Source organism: Doryrhamphus excisus, chromosome 5 (genome assembly GCF_030265055.1).
Source record: "Doryrhamphus excisus isolate RoL2022-K1 chromosome 5, RoL_Dexc_1.0, whole genome shotgun sequence".
Taxonomy (NCBI): Eukaryota; Metazoa; Chordata; class Actinopteri; order Syngnathiformes; family Syngnathidae; genus Doryrhamphus; species Doryrhamphus excisus.
Genome location: NC_080470.1, coordinates 2,448,365 through 2,475,306, shown reverse-complemented (window position 1 = coordinate 2,475,306; position 26,942 = coordinate 2,448,365). Strand labels below are relative to the sequence as shown.

The 26,942-nt window shown below is 42.6% G+C and overlaps 1 protein-coding gene across 6 annotated transcripts in view; it reads left to right on the top strand.

Annotated features, from left to right (window-relative positions):
- The window catches only part of abca7 (ATP-binding cassette, sub-family A (ABC1), member 7), a 62,789-nt gene that overhangs the window by 25,875 nt on the left and 9,972 nt on the right, over positions 1–26,942 (top strand). For 4 of the 6 annotated variants that reach the window (XM_058072403.1, XM_058072405.1, XM_058072401.1 and 1 more), the window contains exons 19-41: positions 1,426–1,597; positions 1,797–1,928; positions 3,244–3,383; positions 4,541–4,678; positions 4,756–4,979; positions 6,160–6,217; positions 6,299–6,501; positions 10,594–10,696; positions 12,215–12,360; positions 12,441–12,565; positions 14,003–14,104; positions 15,041–15,233; positions 15,345–15,439; positions 17,772–17,804; positions 17,901–18,003; positions 20,143–20,217; positions 20,364–20,533; positions 21,522–21,699; positions 23,104–23,219; positions 23,371–23,515; positions 24,542–24,665; positions 25,523–25,863; positions 26,011–26,073. In XM_058072403.1, the coding sequence (XP_057928386.1) occupies positions 1,426–1,597; positions 1,797–1,928; positions 3,244–3,383; positions 4,541–4,678; positions 4,756–4,979; positions 6,160–6,217; positions 6,299–6,501; positions 10,594–10,696; positions 12,215–12,360; positions 12,441–12,565; positions 14,003–14,104; positions 15,041–15,233; positions 15,345–15,439; positions 17,772–17,804; positions 17,901–18,003; positions 20,143–20,217; positions 20,364–20,533; positions 21,522–21,699; positions 23,104–23,219; positions 23,371–23,515; positions 24,542–24,665; positions 25,523–25,863; positions 26,011–26,073 (3,179 nt within the window). The remainder of the gene's footprint in view (positions 1–1,425; positions 1,598–1,796; positions 1,929–3,243; positions 3,384–4,540; positions 4,679–4,755; positions 4,980–6,159; positions 6,218–6,298; positions 6,502–10,593; positions 10,697–12,214; positions 12,361–12,440; positions 12,566–14,002; positions 14,105–15,040; positions 15,234–15,344; positions 15,440–17,771; positions 17,805–17,900; positions 18,004–20,142; positions 20,218–20,363; positions 20,534–21,521; positions 21,700–23,103; positions 23,220–23,370; positions 23,516–24,541; positions 24,666–25,522; positions 25,864–26,010; positions 26,074–26,942) is intronic. The other 2 variants (XR_009129785.1, XM_058072404.1) reach the window with 1 other exon arrangement.

The window sequence follows — 26,942 nt, the reverse complement described above, 5'->3', positions numbered from 1 at the left end:
GGCAAAACAGTTTTAAGTCATGGGGTCTCAAACATGCGGCCCGCGGGCCAAATGTGGTCCGCAGGACACTAGTTTGAGGCCCCCCGCCTTGATATGAAAGTTTAACGTCAGCGCGGCCCGCGCAAGTTTGATATGGATGCTGTATGGTATCATGTACCCAGAAAAAATTATTACGTTTGATTCATGTTCATGTTAAAGGTTAAATAACTGTTAATAGTTATCCTCCCTATCCGTGTGGAAGTGGTAAGTTTTTGGCGATTTAAGTTGAAAGGAAATAACTTGAAGGCTACCGTTTAGGTCGCTAGCTCTCTAGTTTGCGAGTTAGCATGTGTCTCAAGACCCTGCAGTTGCGCAATATGTTGTAAATAAAAAGAGTATAAATGTGACTATAGTCGTGTTTTGTCATGTCTATAAAAAAAAGATAAAGATTTATCTCTCAGAAAATACTTAGCAAAATATGTATAAATCATGGGTCTCAAACATGCGGCCCGTGGGCCAAATGTGGTCCGCAGGACACTAGTTTGAGGCCCCCGCCTTGATATGAAAGTTTAATGTTAGTGCGGCCCGCGCAAGTTTGATATGGATGCTGTATGGTATCATGTACCCAGAAAAAATTATTACGTTTGATTCATGTTCATGTTAAAGGTTAAATAACTGTTAATAGTTATCCTCCCTATCCGTGTGGAAGTGGTAAGTTTTTGGCTATTTAAGTTGAAAGGAAATAACTTGAAGGCTACCGTTTAGGTCGCTAGCTCTCTAGTTTGCGAGTTAGCATGTGTCTCAAGACCCTGCAGTTGCGCAATATGTTGTAAATAAAATAAGTATAAATGTGACTGTAGTCGTGTTTTGTCATTAAGGGTCTCCTCATCATTTACAGCAGGGGTCTCAAACACGCGGCCCGCGGGCCAAATGTGGCCCGCAGGACACTAGTTTGAGGCCCCCGCCTTGATATGAAAGTTTAATGTCAGTGCGGCCCGCGCAAGTTTGATATGGATGCTGTATGGTATCATGTACCCAGAAAAAATTATTACGTTTGATTCATGTTCATGTTAAAGGTTAAATAACTGTTAATAGTTATCCTCCCTATCCGTGTGGAAGTGGTAAGTTTTTGGCTATTTAAGTTGAAAGGAAATAACTTGAAGGCTACCGTTTAGGTCGCTAGCTCTCTAGTTTGCGAGTTAGCATGTGTCTCAAGACCCTGCAGTTGCGCAATATTTTGTAAATAAAAAAAGTATAAATGTGACGATAGTCGTGTTTTGTCATGTCTATAAAAAAAAGATAAAGATTTATCTCTCAGAAAATACTTAGCAAAATATGTATAAATCATGGGTCTCAAACATGCGGCCCACGGGCGCATTGCTTACTCACTGTGAGATGCTTGTCAAATTTGACTTTTTGGTCAAACGGATCATTTTGTGTTTGTAGATCACATAGAACCAGAACCGAGTAACCTGGTCCTTGGTGTCAACATATCAAACTTGGTGAAACTCTACAAGAAGGGAGCCAAGTTGGCTGTCAATCACCTCAACCTGAAGTTCTACGAGGGGCAGATCACGTCCTTTCTGGGTCACAACGGAGCAGGCAAAACTACTACCATGTAAGGGCGCATTGACTTAGTTATCTCTGATACTTTATATATTTTATACTACGTGTTACATACTTCAAATAATACAATGAAATGAATCATGAATGTATTGTTTTTATAAAGGAACTATGCTAAAATGATACTGAAATCCCATCATGTTCAGGTTGTTCTTATTCTTAGTAGCATATATGGGGGGGGGGTTATGTTTCAGATCTGTCCTGACTGGTTTGTTCCCACCTACCTCGGGGACAGTATTCATCAATGGGAAGGATATCCGCTACGATATGGATGTCATTCGAAGAACCTTGGGAGTATGTCCACAGCACAATGTCCTCTTTGACACGTAAGCACTGTTTTACTTCTCCTACACTCAACCAATTATATATTTCAGTATGTGGAATCAAACTATGGAATGGATTGAATAAGGAAGTCAAACAATGCACAACGATGAGCCAATTCAAGAAACAATACAAGCAGTTGATGTTTGCTAAATACAAGGATGAAGAGTCTTGAACCAGTCATGATGTGCTATATATATCACTATATTGACACTTACTATGGTACCCATTATGGCATTGGATGCTCATATCACCGAGTACTTTGGTACGTGACAAAAATTTAATTTAATCTAATCTAATCTAATCTAATCTAATCTAATGTAATCTAATCGGCCCAAGCAAAATCGGCTATCAGCTGAGATGGAAAAAAATCGGCATCGGCCCCAAAAAAACCCATATCAGTCGATCCCTAATCTCAACTGTTGTTGTTCTGATACCTAGTATAAATTAAATTAAATTAAATTAAATTAAATTAAATTAAATTAAATTAAATTAAATTAAATTAAATTAAATTAAATTAAATTAAATTAAATTAAATTAAATTAAATTAAATTAAATTAAATTAAATTAAATTAAATTAAATTAAATTAAATTAAATTAAATTAAATTAAATTAAATTAAATTAAATTAAATTAAATTAAATTAAACATGGAGTAGGAAGAAGCAAAGCTTATTAAATCCTACCCCTCCATCTGGTACTTTTACAATCAGTAACTATTGCATTTGTTCACTTCCTGCTTTCCTAATTAAATTAAATTAAATTAATCATGGTTAATTAATTTTAATTAAATTTTAATTTAAATATTAATTTTAATTAAATTTTAATTAATTTTAATTGTAATTTTATTTTTATTTTTATATTTTATTTTTATATTTTATTTTTATATTTTATTTTTATATTTTTTTAATTTTAATTTTAATTTTAATTTTAATTTTAATTTTAATTTTAATTTTAATTTTAATTTTAATTTTAATTTTAATTTTAATTTTAATTTTAATTTTAATTTTGTTATGAAAGCAGGAAGTGAACAAATGGAACAGTTACTGATTGTAAAATTACCAGATGGAGGGGTAGGATTTAATAAGCTTTGCTTCTTCCTACTCCTTTTGGACATGTGGAACTGGGAACTGATTATGTGATGCATTCAATTGTAATCTGATGCATGTTCAAATGAAATAAAACCATTACCATTACCATTACCATATTAGGTACACATGCAAATTCTGATGAAGTAATGTTAATGTATCTCCTTAGTAGTTGAATGTACTACTTAAATAGTTCATACATTTTGATTGTCTGTGTGTTTTCTTTCTTTACAGTCTGACAGTGGATGAGCACATGTGGTTTTATGGATGTCTAAAGGGTTTGACTGAAGACCAGGTCAAGGCAGAAGTGGACTCTCTTCTCGATGATGTTGGTCTGCTTCACAAGCGACACGAACAGACCAAAACTCTCTCTGGTGAGTCCACGATCTAGACATGCAGGATGATATTCTTAAATGGGACTTATTATGTTCATTTTTCAACCCTTTGGTGTCCTATAGAGCAGCTACACACAATAACCCGCACAGAAAAACTTTTTAGATTTTTCAGAATATGCACCTATTCCAGCTGTATTTCCTTTGATTTGTGCTTCCCGCCGAAACGGTCTGTTTTAATTTATTCCAACCACGCCCTGCTTCTGGGCATGCCCACTCGGCTGTGAGTGGTCACACGGCCAAATTAAGAACCATATAAGGCACGGGTCTTAAACTCAATTTACTTGGGGGCCACTGGAGCTAGGGTCTCGGTGAGACTGGGCCGCATCAGGTTTTCCAAAAAAAAGAAAACCGCATTTATTTAAAATAAATAAACAAATCAAGAATAAAGAAAATCAATTAATCAGTAATAATTTAATATAATAATAATAATAATAATAAAACGGCAAATAATAAAAACTTAAGAAACCACATATAGTTGGTGGGTAGACAAATTATTTTTTTCAGATTAAAATGATCAAAGCATTATTAGAGCCCTGTAGACATGACAAAACACGACTATAGTCACATTTATACTCTTTTTATTTACAACATATTGCGCAACTGCAGGGTCTTGAGACACATGCTAACTCGCAAACTAGAGAGCTAGCGACCTAAACGGTAGCCTCCAAGTTATTTCCTTTCAACTTAAATACCCAAAAACTTACCACTTCCACACGGATAGGGAGGATAACTATTAACAGTTATTTAACCTTTAACATGAACATTAATCAAACGTAATAATTTTTTCTGGGTACATGATACCATACAGCATCCATATCGAACTTGCGCGGGCCGCACTAACATTAAAATTTCATATCAAGGCAGGGGCCTCAAACTGGTGTCCTGCGGGCCACATTTGGCCCGCGGGCCAAGTGTTTGAGACCCCTGATATAAGGAATTCCGCCCCTGTGTGACATCACAAAGGGGCAGTTTTGGTGTCCTCCGGATGTGGAGCTGGAGGAAGTGGCCGGGGACCGGGAAGTATGGGCTTCCCTACTGAGACTGCCGCCCCCTGCGAGGGAGGAACATGGATGGATGCATGGTTAAGAAAAAAATACTTCCTGTTCCAAAGTGAAGCATTGCCTTCTCACTACCAGGTGGAATGAAGCGGAAGCTGTCTGTGGCAATTGCATTCATTGGCGGCTCCAAGGTGGTTGTTTTGGATGAACCTACTGCAGGGGTTGACCCGTACGCCCGCAGGGGGATTTGGGACCTGCTGCTCAAGTACCGCAAAGGTAAACCGCAGTGTTGCAAACAGTGTTTAGTCAATCTTCATATCTAACAACCACAACAATGTGCCACCTTCCATCAGACCGAACCATCATCCTGTCCACTCACTACATGGACGAGGCGGAGCTGCTTGGTGATCGCATCGCCATCATCTCCAACGGGAAGCTATGCTGCTGCGGCTCTCCGCTCTTTCTTAAATCCAAACTGGGATCTGGCTACTATCTGACTGTGGTCAAGAAGGACCCGTTGAACCCCAGCACACCCACCACTACCAGCATCGACGCTGACAAGCCTGCTCCTGCCAAGGTTTGATGTGTGTAATATGTTCTGTCAAGCGGAGATATATAGGGTGACCCTAAAACTTACCACTTCCACACGGATAGGGAGGATAACTATTAACAGTTATTTAACCTTTAACATGAACATTAATCAAACGTAATAATTTTTTCTCAGTACATGATACCATACAGCAGGGGTCTCAAACATGCGGCCCGCGGGCCAAATGTGGCCCGCAGGACACTAGTTTGAGGCCCCCCACCTTGATATGAGTTTAATGTTAGTGCGGCCCGCGCAAGTTTGATATGGATGCTGTATGGTATCATGTACCCAGAAAAAATTATTACGTTTGATTAATGTTCATGTTAAAGGTTAAATAACTGTTAATAGTTATCCTCCCTATCCGTGTGGAAGTGGTAAGTTTTTGGCTATTTAAGTTGAAAGGAAATAACTTGAAGGCTACCGTTTAGGTCGCTAACTCTCTAGTTTGCGAGTTAGCATGTGTCTCGAGACCCTGCAGTTGCGCAATATGTAAAAAAGTATAAATTTGCCGATTTATTATTATATTTATTAATATAATAATAATAATAAAACGGCAAATAATAAAAACTTAGGAAACCACATATAGTTGCTGGGTAGACAAATTATTTTTTTTCAGATTAAAATGAACAAAGCATTATTAGAGCCCTGTAGACATGACAAAACACGACTATAGTCACATTTATACTCTTTTTATTTACAACATATTGCGCAACTGCAAGGTCTTGAGACACATGCTAACTCGCAAACAAGAGAGCTAGCGACCTAAACGGTAGCCTTCAAGTTATTTCCTTTCAACTTAAATAGCCAAAAACTTACCACTTCCACACGGATAGGGAGGATAACTATTAACAGTTATTTAACCTTTAACATGAACATGAATCAAATGTAATAATTTTTTCTGGGTACATGATACCATACAGCATCCATATCAAACTTGCGCGGGGCTGCACTAACATTAAACTTTCATATCAAGGCGGGGGCCTCAAACTAGTGTCCTGCGGGCCACATTTGGCCCACGGGCCGCGTGTTTGAGACCCCTGACATAAAGTGTACACAGGCCCGTTTTTTTGGGGGGGTCACCCTGTATTTTGATTCAGTGCTCCACACATGTATGTGTGAAAAATGTATTTCTATTTAAGTCTTGCATTGGAATCTCATTGTGTTTCAGGATTGTGGGTTGTTGGTTTGTGGAGACATCAGGCTGGCGAGTGACGATAAAACATCATGTGAGTGTTTTTTTTGTTTTTTTGTCAATCTGATTGAACGTGGAAACATATTCTGAATAAAGTATGATTAACTTGATGTAGATGTGGCTGCACTGCTCTCCATGGCACAACACCACATTCCTGGTGCAAAGCTGGTAGAAGAGTCAGGTCGTGAGGCGGTGATAAATCTACCCAGGGAGGCGGCAAAGAACAGCAGCATGGCCGTCTTCCTGTCTGAACTGGATGGGAAGCTAGCTGAGCTTGGAATCAGCAGCTACGGCTTGTCTGACAGCACATTGGAAGAAGTAAGTACACAAATGGAGGCACGGTGGATGAGTGGTTAGTGCGCAGACCTCACAGCTAGGAGACCAGGGTTCGATTCCACCCTCGTCCATCGATTCCACCCTCACCTATCGCGCAGACCTCACAGCTAGGAGACCAGGGTTTGATTCCACCCTCCTCCGTCGTGGAGACCAGAGTTTAATTCCACCCTTGTCCATCGCGCAGACCTCACAGCTAGGAGACCAGGGTTCGATTCCACCCTCGTCCATCGCGCAGACCTCACAGCTAGGAGACCAGGGTTCGATTCCACCCTCGTCCATCGATTCCACCCTCATCCATCGCGCAGACCTCACAGCTAGGAGACCAGGGTTCAACTCCACCCTCGTCCATCGCGCAGACCTCACAGCTAGGAGACCAGGGTTCAATTCCACCCTCGTCCATCGCGCAGACCTCACAGCTAGGAGACCAGGGTTCGATTCCACCCTCGTCCATCGATTCCACCCTCATCCATCGCGCAGACCTCACAGCTAGGAGACCAGGGTTCAATTCCACCCTCGTCCATCGCGCAGACCTCACAGCTAGGAGACCAGGGTTTGATTCCACCCTCGTCCATCGCGCAGACCTCACAGCTAGGAGACCAGGGTTCGATTCCACCCTCGTCCATCGCACAGACCTCACAGCTAGAAGACCAGGGTTCGATTCCACCCCTCGTCCATCGCGCAGACCTCACAGCTCGGAGACGAGGGCTCAATTCCACCCTCGTCCATCGTGCAGACCTCACAGCTAGGAGACCAGGGTTCGATTCCACCCTCGTCCATCGACTCCACCCTCGTCCATCGCGCAGACCTCACAGCTAGGAGACCAGGGTTCGATTCCACCCTCGTCCGTCGTGGAGACCAGAGTTCAATTCCACCCTTGTCTATCGCGCAGACCTCACAGCTAGGAGACCAGGGTTCGATTCCACCCTCGGCCATCGCACAGACCTCACAGCTAGGAGACCAGGGTTCAATTCCACCCTCGTCCATCGCGCAGACCTCAGAGCTAGGAGACCAGGGTTCAATTCCACCCTTGGCCATCGCGCAGACCTCACAGCTAGGAGACCAGGGTTCGATTCCACCCTCGTCCATCGCGCAGACCTCACAGCTAGGAGACCAGGGTTCAATTCCACCCTCGTCCATCGCGCAGACCTCACAGCTAGGAGATCAGGGTTCGATTCCACCCTCGTCCATCGACTCCACCCTCGTCCATCGCGCAGACCTCACAGCTAGGAGACCAGGGTTCGATTCCACCCTCGTCCGTCGTGGAGACCAGAGTTCAATTCCACCCTCGTCCATCGCGCAGACCTCACAGCTAGGAGACCAGGTTTCGATTCCACCCTCGTCCGTCGTGGAGACCTCACAGCTAGAAGACCAGGGTTCGATTCCACCCCTCGTTCATCGCGCAGACCTCACAGCTCGGAGACGAGGGTTCAATTCCACCCTCGTCCATCGTGCAGACCTCACAGCTAGGAGACCAGGGTTCGATTCCACCCTCGTCCGTCGTGGAGACCAGAGTTCAATTCCACCCTTGTCCATCGCGCAGACCTCACAGCTAGGAGACCAGGGTTCGATTCCACCCTCGCCCATCGCGCAGACCTCACAGCTAGGAGACCAGGGTTCAATTCCACCCTCGTCCATCGCGCAGACCTCACAGCTAGGAGATCAGGGTTCAATTCCACCCCTCGTCCATCGCGCAGACCTCACAGCTAGGAGACCAGGGTTCAATTCCACCCCTCGTCCATCGCGCAGACCTCACAGCTAGGAGACCAGGGTTCGATTCCACCCTCGTTCATCACGCAGACCTCACAGCTAGGAGACCAGGGTTCAATTCCATCCTCGGCCATCGCGCAGACCTCACAGCTAGGAGACCAAGGTTTAATTCCACCCTCGGCCATCGCGCAGACCTCACAGCTAGGAGACCAAGGTTCAATTCCACCTTCCCCATCGCGCAGACCTCACAGCTAGGAGACCAGGGTTCAATTCCACCTTCGTCCATCGCGCAGACCTCACAGCTAGGAGACCAGGGTTCAATTCCACCCTCGGCCATCACGCAGACCTCACAGCTAGGAGACTAGGGTTCAATTCCACCCTCGTCCGTCGCGCAGACCTCACAGCTAGGAGACCAGGGTTCGATTGCACCCTCGTGCATCGCGCAGACCTCACAGCTAGGAGACCAGGGTTCGATTCCACCCTCGTCCATCCCGCAGACCTCACAGCTAGGAGACCAGGGTTCGATTCCACCCTCGTCCATCCCGCAGACCTCACAGCTAGGAGACGAGGGCTCAATTCCACCCTCGTCCATCGTGCAGACCTCACAGCTAGGAGACCAGGGTTCGATTCCACCCTCGTCCATCGACTCCACCCTCATCCATCGCGCAGACCTCACAGCTAGGAGACCAGGGTTCGATTCCACCCTCGTCCGTCGTGGAGACCAGAGTTCAATTCCACCCTTGTCCATCGCGCAGACCTCACAGCTAGGAGACCAGGGTTCGATTCCACCCTCGTCCATCGCGCAGACCTCACAGCTATGAGACCAGGGTTCAATTCCACCCTCGTCCATCGCGCAGACATCACAGCTAGGAGACCAGGGTTCAATTCCACCCTTGCCCATCGCGCAGACCTCACAGCTAGGAGACCAGGGTTCAATTCCACCCTTGCCCATCGCGCAGACCTCACAGCTAGGAGACCAGGGTTCGATTCCACCCTCAGCCATCACGCAGACCTCACAGCTAGGAGACCAGGGTTCGATTTCACCCTCGTCCATCGCGCAGACCTCACAGGAGACCAGGGTTCAATTCCACCCTCGTCCGTCGTGGAGACCAGAGTTCAATTCCACCCTTGTCCATCGCGCAGACCTCAGAGCTAGGAGACCAGGGTTCAATTCCACCCTTGTCCATCGCGCAGACCTCACAGCTAGGAGACCAGGGTTCGATTCCACTCTCGTCCATCGATTCCACCCTCATCCATCGCGCAGACCTCACAGCTAGGAGACCAGGGTTCAATTCCACCCTCGTCTATCGCGCAGACCTCACAGCTAGGAGACCAGGGTTTGATTCCACCCTCGGCCATCGCGCAGACCTCACAGCTAGGAGACTAGGGTTCGATTCCATCCTCGTCTGTCGCGCAGTCCTCACAGCTAGTGAACCAGAGTTCAATTCCACCCTCGTCCATCGCGCAGACCTCACAGCTAGGAGACCAGGGTTCAATTCCACCCTCGTCCATCGTGCAGACCTCACAGCTAGGAGACCAGGGTTCGATTCCACCCTCGCCCATCGCGCAGACCTCACAGCTAGGAGACCAGGGTTCGATTCCACCCTCGTCCATCGCGCAGACCTCACAGCTAGGAGACCAGGGTTCGATTCCACCCTCGTCCATCGCGCAGACCTCACAGCTAGGAGACCAGGGTTCGATTCCACCCTCGTTCATCACGCAGACCTCACAGCTAGGAGACCAGGGTTCAATTCCATCCTCGGCCATCGCGCAGACCTCACAGCTAGGAGACCAAGGTTCAATTCCACCCTCGGCCATCGCGCAGACCTCACAGCTAGGAGACCAAGGTTCAATTCCACCTTCCCCATCGCGCAGACCTCACAGCTAGGAGACCAGGGTTCAATTCCACCTTCGTCCATCGCGCAGACCTCACAGCTAGGAGACCAGGGTTCGATTCCACCCTCATCCATCGTGCAGACCTCGCAGCTAGGAGACCAGGGTTCAATTCCATCCTCGGCCATCGCGCAGACCTCACAGCTAGGAGACCAAGGTTTAATTCCACCCTCGGCCATCGCGCAGACCTCACAGCTAGGAGACCAAGGTTCAATTCCACCTTCCCCATCGCGCAGACCTCACAGCTAGGAGACCAGGGTTCAATTCCACCTTCGTCCATCGCGCAGACCTCACAGCTAGGAGACCAGGGTTCAATTCCACCCTCGGCCATCACGCAGACCTCACAGCTAGGAGACTAGGGTTCAATTCCACCGTCGTCCATCGCGCAGACCATTCCTAGTCTTATACAAAAGGTTGAAGCTGTAACCTCCAGAATTAGGAAACTAATTATTAATTAATTAATTACTGTCCTAGATCTTTCTTCGAGTGGCAGCGGAAACTGATGTTGATGCCGAACCAGAGATGGACGTCAATCCTTCTCAGCTGCTTCACCCATCAAAGCAGAGGCAACAGTCAGGTGTGTTTGTGTGTGTACAGGGTGTTATGTTTGAGTCTGTCTCGCTGACTCTTCATTTTCACAACTGCCGCCAGGAAGGAAGTGGCTTAGTAATCAAAGTACTTAACAAATTCTAGTCAAGAAAACAAAATATCATTGCACAAAAAGATAGAAATGAATTCAGGATGAATGAATGAATGATTGTCTTTTGTTATGCTAATTTGTTGCGCCCGGATAATTTGGAGCAGGAGGGGATAGAAAAGAAAACTGTACATGTATGTTTGCATAAATGTGCGCATATGTGGGAATGTGGGCGGTCGAGTGGTTAGCGCGCAGACCTCACAGCTAGGAGACCAGGGTTCGATTCCCCTCTCGGCCATCTCTGTGTGGAGTTTGCATGTTCCCCCCGTGCATGCGTGGGTTTTCTCCGGGTACTCCGGTTTCCTCCCACATTCCAAAAACATGCTAGGTTAATTAGCGACTCCAAATTGTCCATAGGTATGAATGTGAGTGTGAATGGTTGTTTGTCTATATGTGCCCTGTGATTGGCTGGCCACCAGTCCAGGGTGTACCCCGCCTCTCGCCCGAAGACGGCTGGGATAGGCTCCAGCACCCCCGCGCCCCACGTGATAAAAAAGCGGTAGAAAATGAATGAATGAATGATGTCTTTTGTTATGCTAATTTGGAGCGGATGGATAATTTGGAGCAGGAGGGGATAGAAAAGAAAACTGTACATGTATATTTTGCATAAATGTGTGCATATGTGTGAATATGGGCGGCACGGCGATTGAGTGGTTAGCGCGCAGACCTCACAGCTAGGAGACCAGGGTTCGATTCCCCCCTAGCCCATCTCTGTGTGGAGTTTGCATGTTCTCCCCGTGCATGCGTGGGTTTTCTCCGGGTACTCCGGTTTCCTCCCACATTCCAAAAACATGCTAGGTTAATTAGCGACTCCAAATTGTCCATAGGTATGAATGTGAGTGTGAATGGTTGTTTGTCTATATGTGCCCTGTGATTGGCTGGCAACCAGTCCAGGGTGTACCCCGCCTCTCGCCCGAAGACGGCTGGGATAGGCTCCAGCACCCCCGCGCCCCACGTGATAAAAAAGCGGTAGAAAATGAATGAATGAATGATGTCTTTTGTTATGCTAATTTGGAGCGGATGGATAATTTGGAGCAGGAGGGGATAGAAAAGAAAACTGTACATGTATATTTTGCATAAATGTGCGCATATGTGTGAATATGGGCGGCACGGCGATTGAGTGGTTAGCGCGCAGACCTCACAGCTAGGAGACCAGGGTTTGATTCCCCCGTAGCCCATCTCTGTGTGGAGTTTGCATGTTCTCCCCGTGCATGCGTGGGTTTTCTCCGGGTACTGCGGTTTCCTCCCACATTCCAAAAACATGCTAGGTTAATTAGCGACTCCAAATTGTCCATAGGTATGAATGTGAGTATGAATGGTTGTTTGTCTATATGTGCCCTGTGATTGGCTGGCCACCAGTCCAGGGTGTAGCACTGTTGTGTTATTGTGTTATCACAGAACCTCTGGAGATGGACATGCTGAGTGGAGATGGTCGAGGGAGGTTACCGTTGACTGGATGGCGACTGACCTGGCAGCAGCTGAGAGCTCTCTTCATCAAACGATGCTTGTATGCTCGCAGGAGTCGTCGGGGACTCTTTGCTCAGGTGAGGATGATGAGGCATTCTCTTCTTCTCTTATTCATCTGATCCGAGTCGCTCACATGCTGAGTATGTCTGTGCTTCAGATTGTCCTACCTGCTGTGTTTGTGCTGGCCGCTCTGACAGCCAGTGTCCTTATTCCACTACAAGGGGAGTACGTCGCCCTGAAGCTCCAGCCCTGGATGTATGGAGAACAGTACACTTTCTTTAGGTAGATATCAAATACTCACTTTCAACTGTTGTACCAGCAGCTCTTCTTAGTTCTTTATTGGTGCTATGTACTAGTTAACAACATCAGCACAGTCTTATGATTGGTTGACCGGAACCAGCATATACAGAACATATAAATTCAATGATATTAAAATGTCATGAAGCGAGATTATGGTAATGGTAATGGTTTTATTTCATTTGAACATGCATCAGATTACAATTGAATGCATCCCATAATCAGTTCACAGTTCCACATGTCCAAAAGGAGTAGGAAGAAGCAAAGCTTATTAAAACCCACCCCTCCATCTGGTACTTTTACAATCAGTAACTGTTACATTTGTTCACTTCCTGTTTTTCCTAATATAATTTAAATGATTTATTTTATTCAATTATTTATTTAATTATTATATAAATAAAAATAATAATAATTAAATAAAATAATTATATATATATATATATATATATATATATATATATATATATATATATATATATATATATATAATATATAATTATTATTTTATACATATATATAATATTATTATTTCTTATTATTTTATTTATTTTTGTTTTATTTGTTATTATTATAAAAATAATAATTGTATACATATATATATACATATATATATTATTATTTTATTGAATTATTTATAAATAAAAAAATATTAAGATATAGTATATATATAATTTTTATTTTTTATCTATATAATAATAACAAATAAAACAAAAATAAATAATTAAATAAAATAACAATTATATATATATATTTAAAATTATTATTTTATTTAATTATTTTATTTTTTATAATAATAATTATATATAAATATAAGTATTATTTTTGTCTAATTATTATTTTTTTAAAATAATAATTCTATATATATAGAATTATTATTTTATTTAATTATTATTATTTTTATTATTTATTTTATTTTTAATAATAATTATTATATATAATTATATATATATATAAGTATTATTTTATTTAATTGTTTATTTTAGTTTTTTTTATAATAATTCTATATATATATATATATATATATATATATATATATAATTATTATTTTATATAATTATTTATTTTACTTTTATTTTATTTATTTTTAAATTTTTAGTCACGTACCGAAGTAGGAGGTGATATGAGCATCCAATGCCATAATGGGTACCATAGTAAGTGTCAATATAGTGATATATATAGCACATCATGACTGGTTCAAGACTCTTCATCCTTGTATTTAGCAAACATCAACTGCTTGTATTGTTTCTTGAATTGGCTCATCGTTGTGCATTGTTTGAGATCACCCGTATCGTGTTGTAGGCGGGTTAGCGTGAGCAATTCAAGCGCTCTTTTTCTGTGACATGCTGAAAACGACCTGGTGTCGGATGGTATGTTATGTCTTACCGTTTATTGTTATTCTGTCCTCTGCTCACATATTTAAAGCAATGACGCTCCTGGAAATCAAACCATGAACAACCTACTGGATGCTCTGCTGGACGAGCCAGGTTTTGGAACCAAGTGTATGAAGATGGAAAACAACAGCGTGTAAGACAACAGTTAAAGCATTTACACCTTAAACCAGGGGTCTCAAACACGCGGCCCGCGGGCCAAACGTGGTCCGCAGGACACTAGTTTGAGGCCCCCGCCTTGATATGAAAGTTTAACGCGCAAGTTTGATATGGATGCTGTATGGTATCATGTACCCAGAAAAAATTATTACGTTTGATTCATGTTCATGTTAAAGGTTAAATAACTGTTAATAGTTATCCTCCCTATCCGTGTGGAAGTGGTAAGTTTTTGGCTATTTAAGTTGAAAGGAAATAACTTGAAGGCTACCATTTAGGTCGCTAGCTCTCTAGTTTGCGAGTTAGCATGTGTTTCGAGACCCTGCAGTTGCGCAATATGTTGTAAATAAAAACAGTATAAATGTGACTATAGTCGTGTTTTGTCATGTCTATAAAAAAAGATAAAGAATTATCTCTCAGAAAATACTTAGCAAAATATGTATAAATCAGGGGTCTCAAACATGCGACCCGCGGGCCAAATGTGGCCCGCAGGACACTAGTTTGAGGCCCCCGCCTTGATATGAAAGTTTAATGTTAGTGCGGCCCGCGCAAGTTTGATATGGATGCTGTATGGTATCATGTACCCAGAAAAAATTATTACGTTTGATTAATGTTCATGTTAAAGGTTAAATAACTGTTAATAGTTATCCTCCCTATCCGTGTGGAAGTGGTAAGTTTTTGGCTATTTAAGTTGAAAGGAAATAACTTTAAGGCTACTGTTTAGGTCGCTAGCTCTCTCGTTTGCGAGTTAGCATTTTCTTTGGGGGGGAAAACCTGATGCGGCCCAGTCCCACCCAGACCCGAGCTCCAGTGGCCCCCCAAGTAAATTGAGTTTGAGACCCCTGCCTTAAACTAAATCAGAATAGGTCAGTATAACTTGTATAAGTTTCAAATTGTCCCCACAATGTCCCACCAGGAGCCCTCAATGTGACATCCAGCCGGGGCGTATGTTCATGAGACCTCAGGTCTCCTACTCCACCTTGGAAATGTTCAATAAAGGCAACTGGACCAAAGAGAGACCTTCTCCAGATTGTCAATGCAGCACACAGAGTCAAAGACGGATGCTCCCTGATTGCCCGGACGGGGCAGGCGGACTTCCGCCCCCGCAGGCAAGCATGATGTCACATCCTTACTTGTTTCCGTACATTCAACAATTGACTTTGATACTTCCACAGTACCAGGTTCTAAAACTTAGTATGGATATTCATATGGAATTTCAGATCAAGAGGCAGACTGGTGACATTCTCCAAAACCTGACCAGTTATAACATCACAGATTACCTGCTGAAGGCATACCCACAAATTCTTCATATGAGGTATTTCACTGTTTGCTGTTGTTGGCTCTTTCACCACATTTCACTTGGCACAATACATTTGAATGGAACCTTGGTTAGCAACGTGAAGCCGTCCGCCTCTAACTGAAACGTACTGAAAAAGTCCATTCATTCATTTATTCATTCTTTCTTTCTTTCTTTCTTTCTTTCTTTCTTTCTTTCTTTCTTTCTTTCTTTCTTTCTTTCTTTCTTTCTTTCTTTCTTTCTTTCTTTCTTTCTTTCTTTCTTTCTTTCTTTCTTTCTTTCTTTCTTTCTTTCTTTCTTTCTTTCTTTCTTTCTTTCTTTCTTTCTTTCTTTTTGTCTTTCTGACTGTCTGTCTGTCTTTCTCTCTTTATTTCTTTCTTTCTCTCTTTCTCTCTCCCCTTCTTTCTTTCTTTCTTTCTTTCTTTCTTTCTTTTTGTCTTTCTGACTGTCTGTCTGTCTTTCTCTCTTTATTTCTTTCTTTCTCTCTTTCTCTCTCCCCTTCTTTCTTTCTTTCTTTCTTTCTTTCTTTCTTTCTTTCTTTCTTTCTTTCTTTCTTTCTTTCTTTCTTTCTTTCTTTCTTTCTTTCTTTCTTTCTTTCTTTCTTTCTTTATTTCTTTCTTTCTTTCTCTCTCTCTCTTTCTCTCTCTATCTCTCTCTATCTCTCTCTCTTTCTCTCTCTTTCTCTCTCTTTCTCTCTTTCTCTCTCTCTTTCTTTCTCTCTTTCTCTCTCTCTCCTTGTTTCTCTCTTTCTCTCTATATCTTTCTCTCTCTCTTTTTTCTCTCTCTCTTTCTCTCTCTCCTTGTTTCTCTCTTTCTTTCTTTCTCTCTTTCTCTCTCTCTCTTTCACTCTCTTTTTCTCTCTCTCTCTTTCTCTTTCTCTCTTTCTCTCTCTGTCTCACTCGCTCTTTCTCTCTCTCTCTTTCTCTCTCCTTCTTTCTCTCTCTTTTTCTCTCTCTCTTTCTCTCTTTCTCTCTCTCTCTTTCTCTCTCTCTCCTTCTTTCTCTCTCTCTTTCTCTCTTTTTTCTTTTTCTCTCTCTCTTTCTCTCTTTCTTTCTCTCTTTCTCTTTCTCTCTCTCTCTTTCTTGCTCTCTCTCTATATCTTTCTCTCTCTCTTTCTTTCTCTTTCTCTCTCTCTCTCTCTCTCCTTGTTTCTCTCTTTCTCTCTCTCTTTCTCTCACTCTTTCTCTCTCTCTTTTTCTCTCTTTCTCTTTCTCTCTTTCTCTCTCTGTCTCACTCTCTCTCTTTCTCTCTCCCTTTCTCTCTCTCCTTCTTTCTCTCTCTTTCTCTCTCTCTTTCTCTCTTTCTCTCTTTCTCTCTTTCTCTCTCTCTTCTTCTCTCTATCTCTTTCTCTCTCTCTCTTTCTCTCTTTCTCTCTCTGTCTCACTCTCTCTCTTTCTCTCTCCCTTTCTCTCTCTCTCCTTCTTTCTCTCTCTTTCTCTCTCTCTTTCTCTCTTTCTCTCTTTCTCTCTTTCTCTCTCTCTTCTTCTCTCTATCTCTTTCTCTCTCTCTTTCTCTCTCTCTCTTTCTCTCTCTCTCTTTCGCTCTCTCTCTTTTTCTCTCTTTCTCTCTCTATCTCTCGTTCTCTCTCTCTCGCTCTTTCTCTCTCTATTTCTCTTTCTCTCTCTCTCTCTTTCATTCTCTCATTCATTCTCAGAAAGAACAGAAAAGAGTAATTTTCTAATGAAAGATGGGATGTTTATATAGTTTTAGCACACAATATTCTGTGTGCTATCAAAATTTGTACGTGATGTTGTGATGTTCCATAATTGAATGAGTTATTAACACAACAAAAGGCGTGCCATATTGGACGCTAATTGCAAAATATGCACAAACATAGGCTAAATTTTGGCTTTAATTTTTTGACGGTAACCGAAAAACACGCTAACTGGGATGTACACTAACCAAGCTTACACTCAACATTTCTCCTATTTTTAGTTGGCAACTGATATTTTCCTGAAACTTGCTCATGTTCTACTGCTGATTGCTAAAGAACAGAAAATAGTTTTTTCTGATGTTGTGATGTTCCATAATTGAATGAGTTATTAACACAACAAAAGGTGCGCCATATTGAACGCTAATTGCAAAATATGCACAAACAGAGGCAAAATTTTGGCTTAAATTTTTTGACGGTAACCGAAAAACACGCTAACTGGGGATGTACGCTAACCAAGCTTACACTCTATTTTCTTAACTTGTGAAATGTAAGCTGCTAAAATGCTTTCATCTTCAATCAGTGACAACCAATTATAATCGTGTATTTTGCTTCTTTAGGGCTTGATTTTTTTGTGTTTTTTTTTTTTTTAACAAAATCATGTGACACAAACATTTTCTCTGTTTGTGTTCCCCACAGAATTGAGTCCAAGAAGTCGGTGAATGAATATAGGTAACTTGCCAGAATGAAAACTCTTATCTCAATACCAATCATATTCTATTCATATTCTATTCATGTTTGGAAATGATGGAAATCACTTTGTTCCAGGTTTGGCGGTTTCTCCCTGGGAGGAAATACGATCCAGTCTTCATCTGAATCGTCCGTCCAAAATTCCATTCAGGCACTCAAAACCCGCTACTCTGTTCCACAGGTACTGTTTTCAGCCCAGATGTCTTTTTTATTTGTTGTGTTTTGTACAGTAGGACCCACTTATGACTCTGCACAATTAGCCTTTTATTGGCGTCTATAAATAGCACTGGGTACCTTCCAGCAGATTTGTCCAAATTTTTCCACCAAGGGCCACATAGTGAAAGGATGACCTGTAAAAACAAAACTACTGTTGTTGTGTGTTTTTTTCGCCGATTTTTTCAAATATATCAACATTCTCAAACAATCTTTGGAAATATTCTTTAGTTATATTTTGACTTTATTCCTAATTTGTGTATTATAACTTTTTTCCCCACGCTAATTTTCCCCCAAATTACATTATTTTGTTTTGTTTCTCATAACAGACATTCTTTTTCTCATTATCATCTCATTAATTTGGAGTCGCTAATTAACCTAGCATGTTTTTGGAATGTGAGAGGAAAGCCTGTGTGCTAACCACCCGGCCTCTGTGCAGCCCTGGTTCAGTATATTTTTCATCAAAATAGTAGTCATGCCAAAATGTTGTGTTGCTCCTGGATGTTCACAGTATCAGAGTGATACTAGCATGTTTTGGGAATGTGGGAGGAAACCGGAGTACTCGGAGAAAATCCACACATGCACGGGGAGAACATGCAAACTCCACACAGAGATGGCCAAGGGTGGGGAAAAACAAAATACGAAGCCAAAAAGTTACCACTTCCACACAAAATAGGAGGAGAACTCATTCATTCATTCATTCATTTTCTACCACTTTTCCTCACAAGGGTCGCGGGGGGTGCTGGAGCCTATCCCTGCTGTCTTCAGGCGAGAGAGGCGGGGTACACCCTGGACTGGTGGCCAGCCAATCACAGGGCACATATAGACAAACAACCATTCACACTCACATTCATACCTATGGACAATTTGGAGTCGCTAATTAACCTAGCATGTTTTTGGAATGTGGGAGGAAACCGGAGTACCCGGAGAAAACCCACGCATGCACGGGGAGAACATACAAACTCCACACAGAGATGGCCGAGCAGAGAATCGAACCCAGATCTGTGGCCAACATGCTAACCACTTACCCACACCGGCTTTTTCCTCATATTATATATGTATATAATAACTACTTCAGCTTTATTCATGTAAATTATCTTCTCATAATTATTACTTTATTTAATATAATGTTTTAACTTTATTCCCGCAACAACTTTTCTACACCCCAATTTTCAAAAATGACAACTTTATTTTGTTGGAGTGAGTGAGTGAGTGTGTGGGTGAGGGGGGGAGTGGGTGGGGGGGTGAGTGAGGGAGTGAGTGAGTGAGTGGGTGAGGAGGTGAGGGAGGGAGTGGGTGAGTGGGTGGGAGGGAGGGAGGGAGGGGGCGAGTGGGCAAGCGAGGGAGGGGGCCAGTGGGCAAGGGAGGGAGCGGGCGAGGGAGCGGGCGAGGGAGGGAGCGAGCGGGCGAGGGAGCGAGCGAGCGGGCGAGCGAGGGAGGGAGCGGGCGAGCGAGGGAGGGAGCGGGCGAGCGAGGGAGGGAGCGGGCGAGGGAGCGGGCGAGGGAGCGAGCGGGCGATGGAGGGAGCGGGCGAGGGAGGGAGCGGGCGAGGGAGGGGGCGAGGGAGTGAGCGAGGGAGCGGGCGAGGGAGCGGGTGAGGGAGCGAGGGAGGGAGGGAGCGGGCGAGGGAGCGAGGGAGGGAGGGAGCGGGCGAGGGAGGGAGCGAGCGGGGCGAGCGAGGGAGGGAGCGGGCGAGTGAGGGAGGGAGTGAGCGAGCGGGTGAGCGAGGGAGGGAGTGAGCGAGGGAGTGAGCGAGGGAGCGGGCGAGGGAGGGAGCGAGGGAGCGGGCGAGGGAGCGGGTGAGGGAGCGAGCGGGCGATGGAGGGAGCGGGCGAGGGAGGGAGCGGGCGAGGGAGGGGGCGAGGGAGCGGGCGAGGGAGGGAGCGAGGGAGTGAGCGAGGCAGGGAGGGAGCGAGGGAGTGAGCGAGGCAGGGAGGGAGCGAGGGAGTGAGCGAGGGAGGGAGGGAGGGAGGGAGGGAGGGAGCGAGGGAGTGAGCGAGGGAGGGAGGGAGGGAGGGAGCGAGGGAGTGAGCGAGGGAGCGAGGGAGTGGAAATAAGCAGGTCCCACTGTAAATCAAGTAAGACTATATTTTGTTGTTCTTTCCAGGATAGTGCGTTGGACCAATTCCTAAACAAGCTACCTGGTGTTATGGAACGACTTAACACTGAAAACAACGTCAAGGTAACTTCATTTCCTGTCTGATTGCTGTCATTCAAAAACGACCCACACCACAAAACAAGTCAACGACACAGACGTGCAAACTTGCAATAAACCTTTAATGTGACTGATTTTATTTGATGTGTTTTTTGTTCTTCTGCTGCCTGCAGGTTTGGTTCAATAACAAAGGCTGGCATGTTATGGTGTCATTCGTTAATGTGATGAGCAACGGCCTTCTCAGAGCCGGCTTACCTCGCGGTCCGCAGAGACAAAGACATGGTATCACCGTCTATAATCACCCTTTGAATCTCACCAAGGAGCAGCTTAGCCAAGTAGCCATGTGAGTACTCTACAACTTATTTATTCCCATTTGATTGGCAGGAATAAATAGAGACAATTCATTCATTCATTTTCTACCGCTTTTTCCTCACGAGGGTCGCGGGGGGTGCTGGAGCCTATCCCAGCTGTCTTGGGGCGAGAGGCGGGGTACACCCTGGACTGGTGGCCAGCCAATCACAGGGCACATATAGACAAACAACCATTCACACTCACATTCATACCTATGGACATTTTGGAGTCGCTAATTAACCTAGCATGGCCGAGGGTGGAATTGAACTCGGGTCTCCTAGCTGTGAGGTCTGTGTGCTAACCACCCGGCCTCTGTGCAGCCCTGGTTCAGTATATTTCATATTTTAGTATCAAAATAGTCATGCCAAAATGTTGTGTTGCTGCTGGATGTTCACAGTATCCAAGTGATACTGTTGTGGGGCTGCTGGAGCCTATCCCAGCTGTCTTCGGGAAAGAGAGGCGGGGTACACGTTGGACTGGTGGCCAGCCAATCACAGGGCACATATAGACAAACAACAATTCACACTCACATTCATACCTATGGACAATTTGGAGTCGCTAATTAACCTAGCATGTTTTTGGAATGTGGGAGGAAACCGGAGTACCCGGAGAAAACCCACGCATGCACGGGGAGAACATGCAAACTCCACACAGAGATGGCTGAGGGTGGAATTGAACTCGGGTCTCCTAGCTGTGAAACCTGTGTGCTAACCACCCGGCCTCTGTGCAGCCCTGGTTCAGTATATTTTTCATCAAAATAGTAGTCATGCCAAAATGTTGTGTTGCTGCTGGATGTTCACAGTATCCGAGTGATACTGTTATGGGGTGCTGGAACCTATCCCAGCTGTCTTCGGACGAGAGGCGGGGTACACCTTGGACTGGTGGCCAGCCAATCACAGGGCACATATAGACAAACAATATAATATATATAATATAGTATAATGTATCTCATTTGTTATTATTGTCTTTCCTTTCATCAGGAAGACAACAGCGGTGGACCTCGTTATTTCCATCTGTGTGATATTTGCAATGTCCTTGGTGCCGGCCAGCTTTATCCTTTTCCTGATTGAGGAGCGAGCCCGTAAAGCCAAACACCTCCAGTTTGTCAGTGGTGTCAAACCGATTCTCTACTGGGTGACCAACTTCTCCTGGGACATGGTCAGTAAACACAGCAAATACTTTTTTTGTCCATATAATTAATACTTCCTGCGTGGCCATTGGCTCATGAATGTAACATTACTGACACCTAGTGAACAGTGTAGGATACTACATGTTTTATTTAGCCATTTTTAGGCTTGAAAATGCTTAATTAAGGCTAAGAATATGTCCAATTTGCTTAAACATGTGTTTTTTTTACTAGTACTGTTTTTTTATAATAACATAAAAGAAAGTAATTAATCAATAAAAAAATGATTAAAAATAAAAATAATTAATAAATAATTAATACAATAATTAATAAAAAAAATAATGATAGCCTGAAGCCACACATGGCATCCCGGGGACAAATTTTCCGTAGTAAGAAATGGTAACTGTGTGTGATGTTTTACAGCATTTTTACAAAAAATAATAATATAATATAATTTAATATAATTTAATATAATTTAATATAATTTAATATAATTTAATATACCATAGCGTAGCATAGCATAGCATAACATTAATATATTAATATTATAATAATATATATAATATAATATTATTTCATAATTATATTTTATAACATATTAATAATATAGTATATAATAGTGTAGTATATAGTATATAATATAATAATTAATATTAATTAATAATTAAATAATATAATAATTATAATATAATATAATGCAATATTATATTATATCAACATACAATATATGTAATTGTCCATAGGTCTGAATTATATTATATTGCATTATATTAATATTATATTATATAATAATATAATAATAATAATATAATATTATATTACATATAATATAACATAATATAATATAACAACGTTATGTTACATTATATTTAATGTAATATTATATTATATGATTAATATAATAGTTATTAATATATAATATAATATTAATAATATTAAATATAATAAAATATTATATTATATTATATTATATTATATTATATTATATTATATTATATTATATTATATTATATTAAATTATATTATATTATATTATATTATATTATATTATATTATATTATATTATATTATATTATATTATATTATATTATATTATATTATAATAAAGCACAAATTGTTGATTACACTCCATGATTTTCCTGATTGATGGATTTTGCCCTGGGAATTGGAAGTATTGGAATTATAAGAAGTCTTGGTTCTGCAGGTCTCCCCGTCCTGCATCTGGCATAGTCTATCATAAAAAACTGCTCCAAAAATTCACTCCAATAACTGTGCAATAACCATGCAATAAACTGCAAGAAACCTGTGACTTATAGTATATAACTGTATATACGTACATTCTAATTTGTATTACCCTGTTTTACGCCAATCTTTTAAGATCCTCACAGCAATCAGCATCCCACATGAAAGTTTTTGGTATTTTATTCTGGTTTCAGCTGAACTACACGGTCCCGGCTGTCATGGTGGTGCTCATCTTCCTCTGTTTCCAGCAGCAGGCTTACGTCTCCAATAACAACCTGCCAGCTCTCATCTTGCTTCTCCTCTTCTATGGGTGCGTCCTGAGTCCTTAGTCCCCACTGATCGATTTCCCATCATTAGAAATGCAAACATTATTACTATATATTTGGGGCAACCATTGTTATGATACTTCTCTCTCTATGCTATCAATGTTTATTTATGTTTTTGCTAATCTCATCACTCAGGTGGTCCATCACTCCTCTGATGTACCCAGCATCCTTTATATTTAGCATCCCCAGCACGGCTTATGTTTTTTTGACGTGCATCAACCTCTTCATCGGAATCAATGGCAGCATTGCAACATTTGTCCTGGAATTGTTTGAAGATGAGGTAAAATTAACTTTTTCATAACACAATTAAACATTGTTCATCCCGTAAAAAATAATAGATGTTACTAATGTTGTAGTAATGCTGAAATGCTAAGGTGAGAGCAGGGGTCTCAAACTCAATTTACTTGGGGGCCACTGGAGCTAGGGTCTGGGCGAGGCTGGGCCGCATCAGGTTTTCCGAAAAAAAATACAAAAAAGGCATTTATTAAAAACAGAAAAATTAATAAATTTGCTTTTGTTCCGATTTTCTACAATAAAAGCTCTGATAAAACATTCCACTGTTCTCAAATATCTTAATTTTTATTTTTCTACACAAAATAAGATGAAAAATAAATAAATCAAGAATAAAGAAAATCAATCAATCAGTAATAAATAAATATAATAATAATAATAAAACACCAAATAATAAAAACTTAAGAAACCACATATAGTTGGTGGGTAGACAAATTATTTTTTTCAGATTAAAATTACCAAAGCATTATTAGAGCCCTGTAGACATGACAAAACACGACTATAGTCACATTTATACTCTTTTTATTTACAACATATTGCGCAACTGCAGGGTCTTGAGACACATGCTAACTCGCGAACAACAGAGCTAGCGACCTAAACGGTAGCCTTCAAGTTATTTCCTTTCAACTTAAATCACCAAAAACTTACCACTTCCACACGGATAGGGAGGATAACTATTAACAGTTATTTAACCTTTAACATGAACATGAATCAAACGTAATAATTTTTTCTGGGTACATGATACCATACAGCATCCATATCAAACTTGCGCGGGGCCGCACTAACATTAAACTTTCATATCAAGGCGGGGGCCTCAAACTAGTGTCCTGCGGACCACATTTGGCCCGCGGGCCGCATGTTTGAGACCACTGCTCTAGAGTGTGACCAACGACAGTGGAGCTTTTTAGAGAGGAGAGAGGGGGTCAAACCACCGTAATAAGAGACCTGGTGACGTCCATGTTTTAAATATTGTCTTGATTTGATTGGATTTCTGTGTGATTGTGCCTTTCAACAGTATTTGAGGGAGGTGAACAAAGTCCTGAAGAAGATGTTCCTCATCTTCCCGCATTTCTGCTTGGGACGAGGACTCATCGACATGGCGAAGAGCCAAGCCATAGCTGACGCCCTTCAGAGACTGGGTACATTCATTAATTCATTTTCTACCGCTTTTCCTCACTGGGGTCACGGGGGTGCTGGAGCCTATCCCAGCTGTCTTCGGGTGAGAGAGGCTTGGTACATCCTGGACTGGTGGCCAGCCAATCACAGGGCACATATAGACAAACAACCATTCACACTCACATTCATACCTATGGACAATTTGGAGTCGCTAATTAACCTAGCATGTTTTTTTTGGAATGTGGGAGGAAACCGGAGTACCCGGAGAAAACCCACGCATGCACGGGGAGAACATGCAAACTCCACACAGAGATGGCCGAGGGTGGGGAAAGACAAAATAAGAAGCCAAAAAGGTACCACTTCCACACAAAATAGGAGGAGAACTCATTCATTCATTCATCCATTTTCTCCCACTTATCCTCACAAGGGTCGTGGGCGTGCTGGAGCCTATCCTAGCTGCCTTCAGGCGAGAGAGGCGGGGTACATCCCGGACTGGTGGCCAGCCAATCACAGGGCACATATAGACAAACAACCATTCACACTCACATTCATACCTATGGACAATTTGGAGTCGCTAATTAACCTAGCATGTTTTTGGAATGTGGGAGGAAACCGGAGTACCCGGAGAAAACCACACATACACGGGGAGAACATGCAAACTCCACACAGAGATGGCCGAGGATGGAATTGAACTCGGGTCTCCTAGCTGTGAAGCCTGTGTGCTAACCACCCGTCCGCTGTGCAGCCCTGGTTCAGTATATTTTTCATCAAAATAGTAGTCATGCCAAAATGTCGTGTTGCTGCTGGATGTTCACAGTATCCGAGTGATACTGTTGTGATATGTTTTTTGAATATTATTGTGTGGCTATCATTCCTTCAGGCACCATGCATACCCCTGACCCGTTACAGTGGGACATTGTCGGGAAGAACCTCTTCGCTATGGCAGCAGACGGTCTTTTCTTCTTTATTTTCACCGTACTGCTACAATACAAGTTCTTCATGTGCTGCAGGTACATGCGTAAACACATTTGTTTATTTCCTTTAATTGTAAGAATCCCATCAGAAGAGTTCTGGTGTGTCTTTTATGTGTCTAGACCATGGTGGCTTGTCTCTGAGGTTCCTCCTCTCGGCCCAGAAGATGAAGACGTAGCCAAGGAGAGACAGAGGGTCAAAAGCGGGAAAGCGGATACGGACATCCTGACCATCATGGACCTCAGCAAAGTACATAAATGACCGTGTTACAGCAAATACTCATGTACAAATTTAACATGTATACAGTTGTCCGTGTTGAAGTTACATATTGTGGACATTTTGTGGAGAGACATTCATAACTGCAGGAAATTACGCTGACACTGATTCTTCTTTTAGGTGTATAAAGCTGGCAGGAAGCCGGCAGTGAATCGTCTCTGTCTGGGAATTCCTCGTGGCGAGGTGAGGAATATTCTACCGACTGATCCAAAGCAACCAACCATAACATTATGACCACTTTCATTCATTCATTTTCTACCACTTAACCTCACTGGAGGATGCTGGAGCCTATCCCAGCTGTCTTTGGGCGAGAGGCGGGGTACACACTGGACATATAGACAAACAACCATTCACACTCACATTCATACCTATGGACAATTTGGAGTGGCTAATTAACCTAGCATGTTTTTGGAATGTGGGAGGAAACCGGACATGCAAACTCCACACAGAGATGGCCGAAGGTGGAATTGAACTTGGGTCTCCTACCTGTGAAGCCTGTGTGCTAACCACCCGGCCTCTGTGCAGCCCTGGTTCAGTATATTTTTCATCAAAATAGTAGTCATGCCAAAATGTTGTGTTGCTGCTGGATGTTCACAGTATCCGAGTGATACTGTCGTGGACTGGTGGCCAGCCAATTACAGGGCACATATAGACAAACAACCATTCACACTCACATTCATACCTATGGACAATTTGGAGTGGCTAATTAACCTAGCATGTTTTTGGAATGTGGGAGGAAACCGGAGTACCCGGAAAAAACCCACGCATGCACGGGGAGAACATGCAAACTCCACACAGAGATGGCCGAGGTTGGGGAAAGACAAAATAAGAAGCCAAAAAGTTACCACTTCCACACAAAATAGGAGGAGAACTCATTCATTCGTTCATTAATTTTCTACTGCTTTTCCTCACGAGGGTCGCGGGGGTGCTGGAGCCTATCCCAGCTGTCTTCGGGCGAGAGAGGCGGGATACACCCTGGACTGGTGGCCAGCCAATCACAGGGCACATATAGACAAACAACCATTCACACTCACATTCATACCTATGGACAA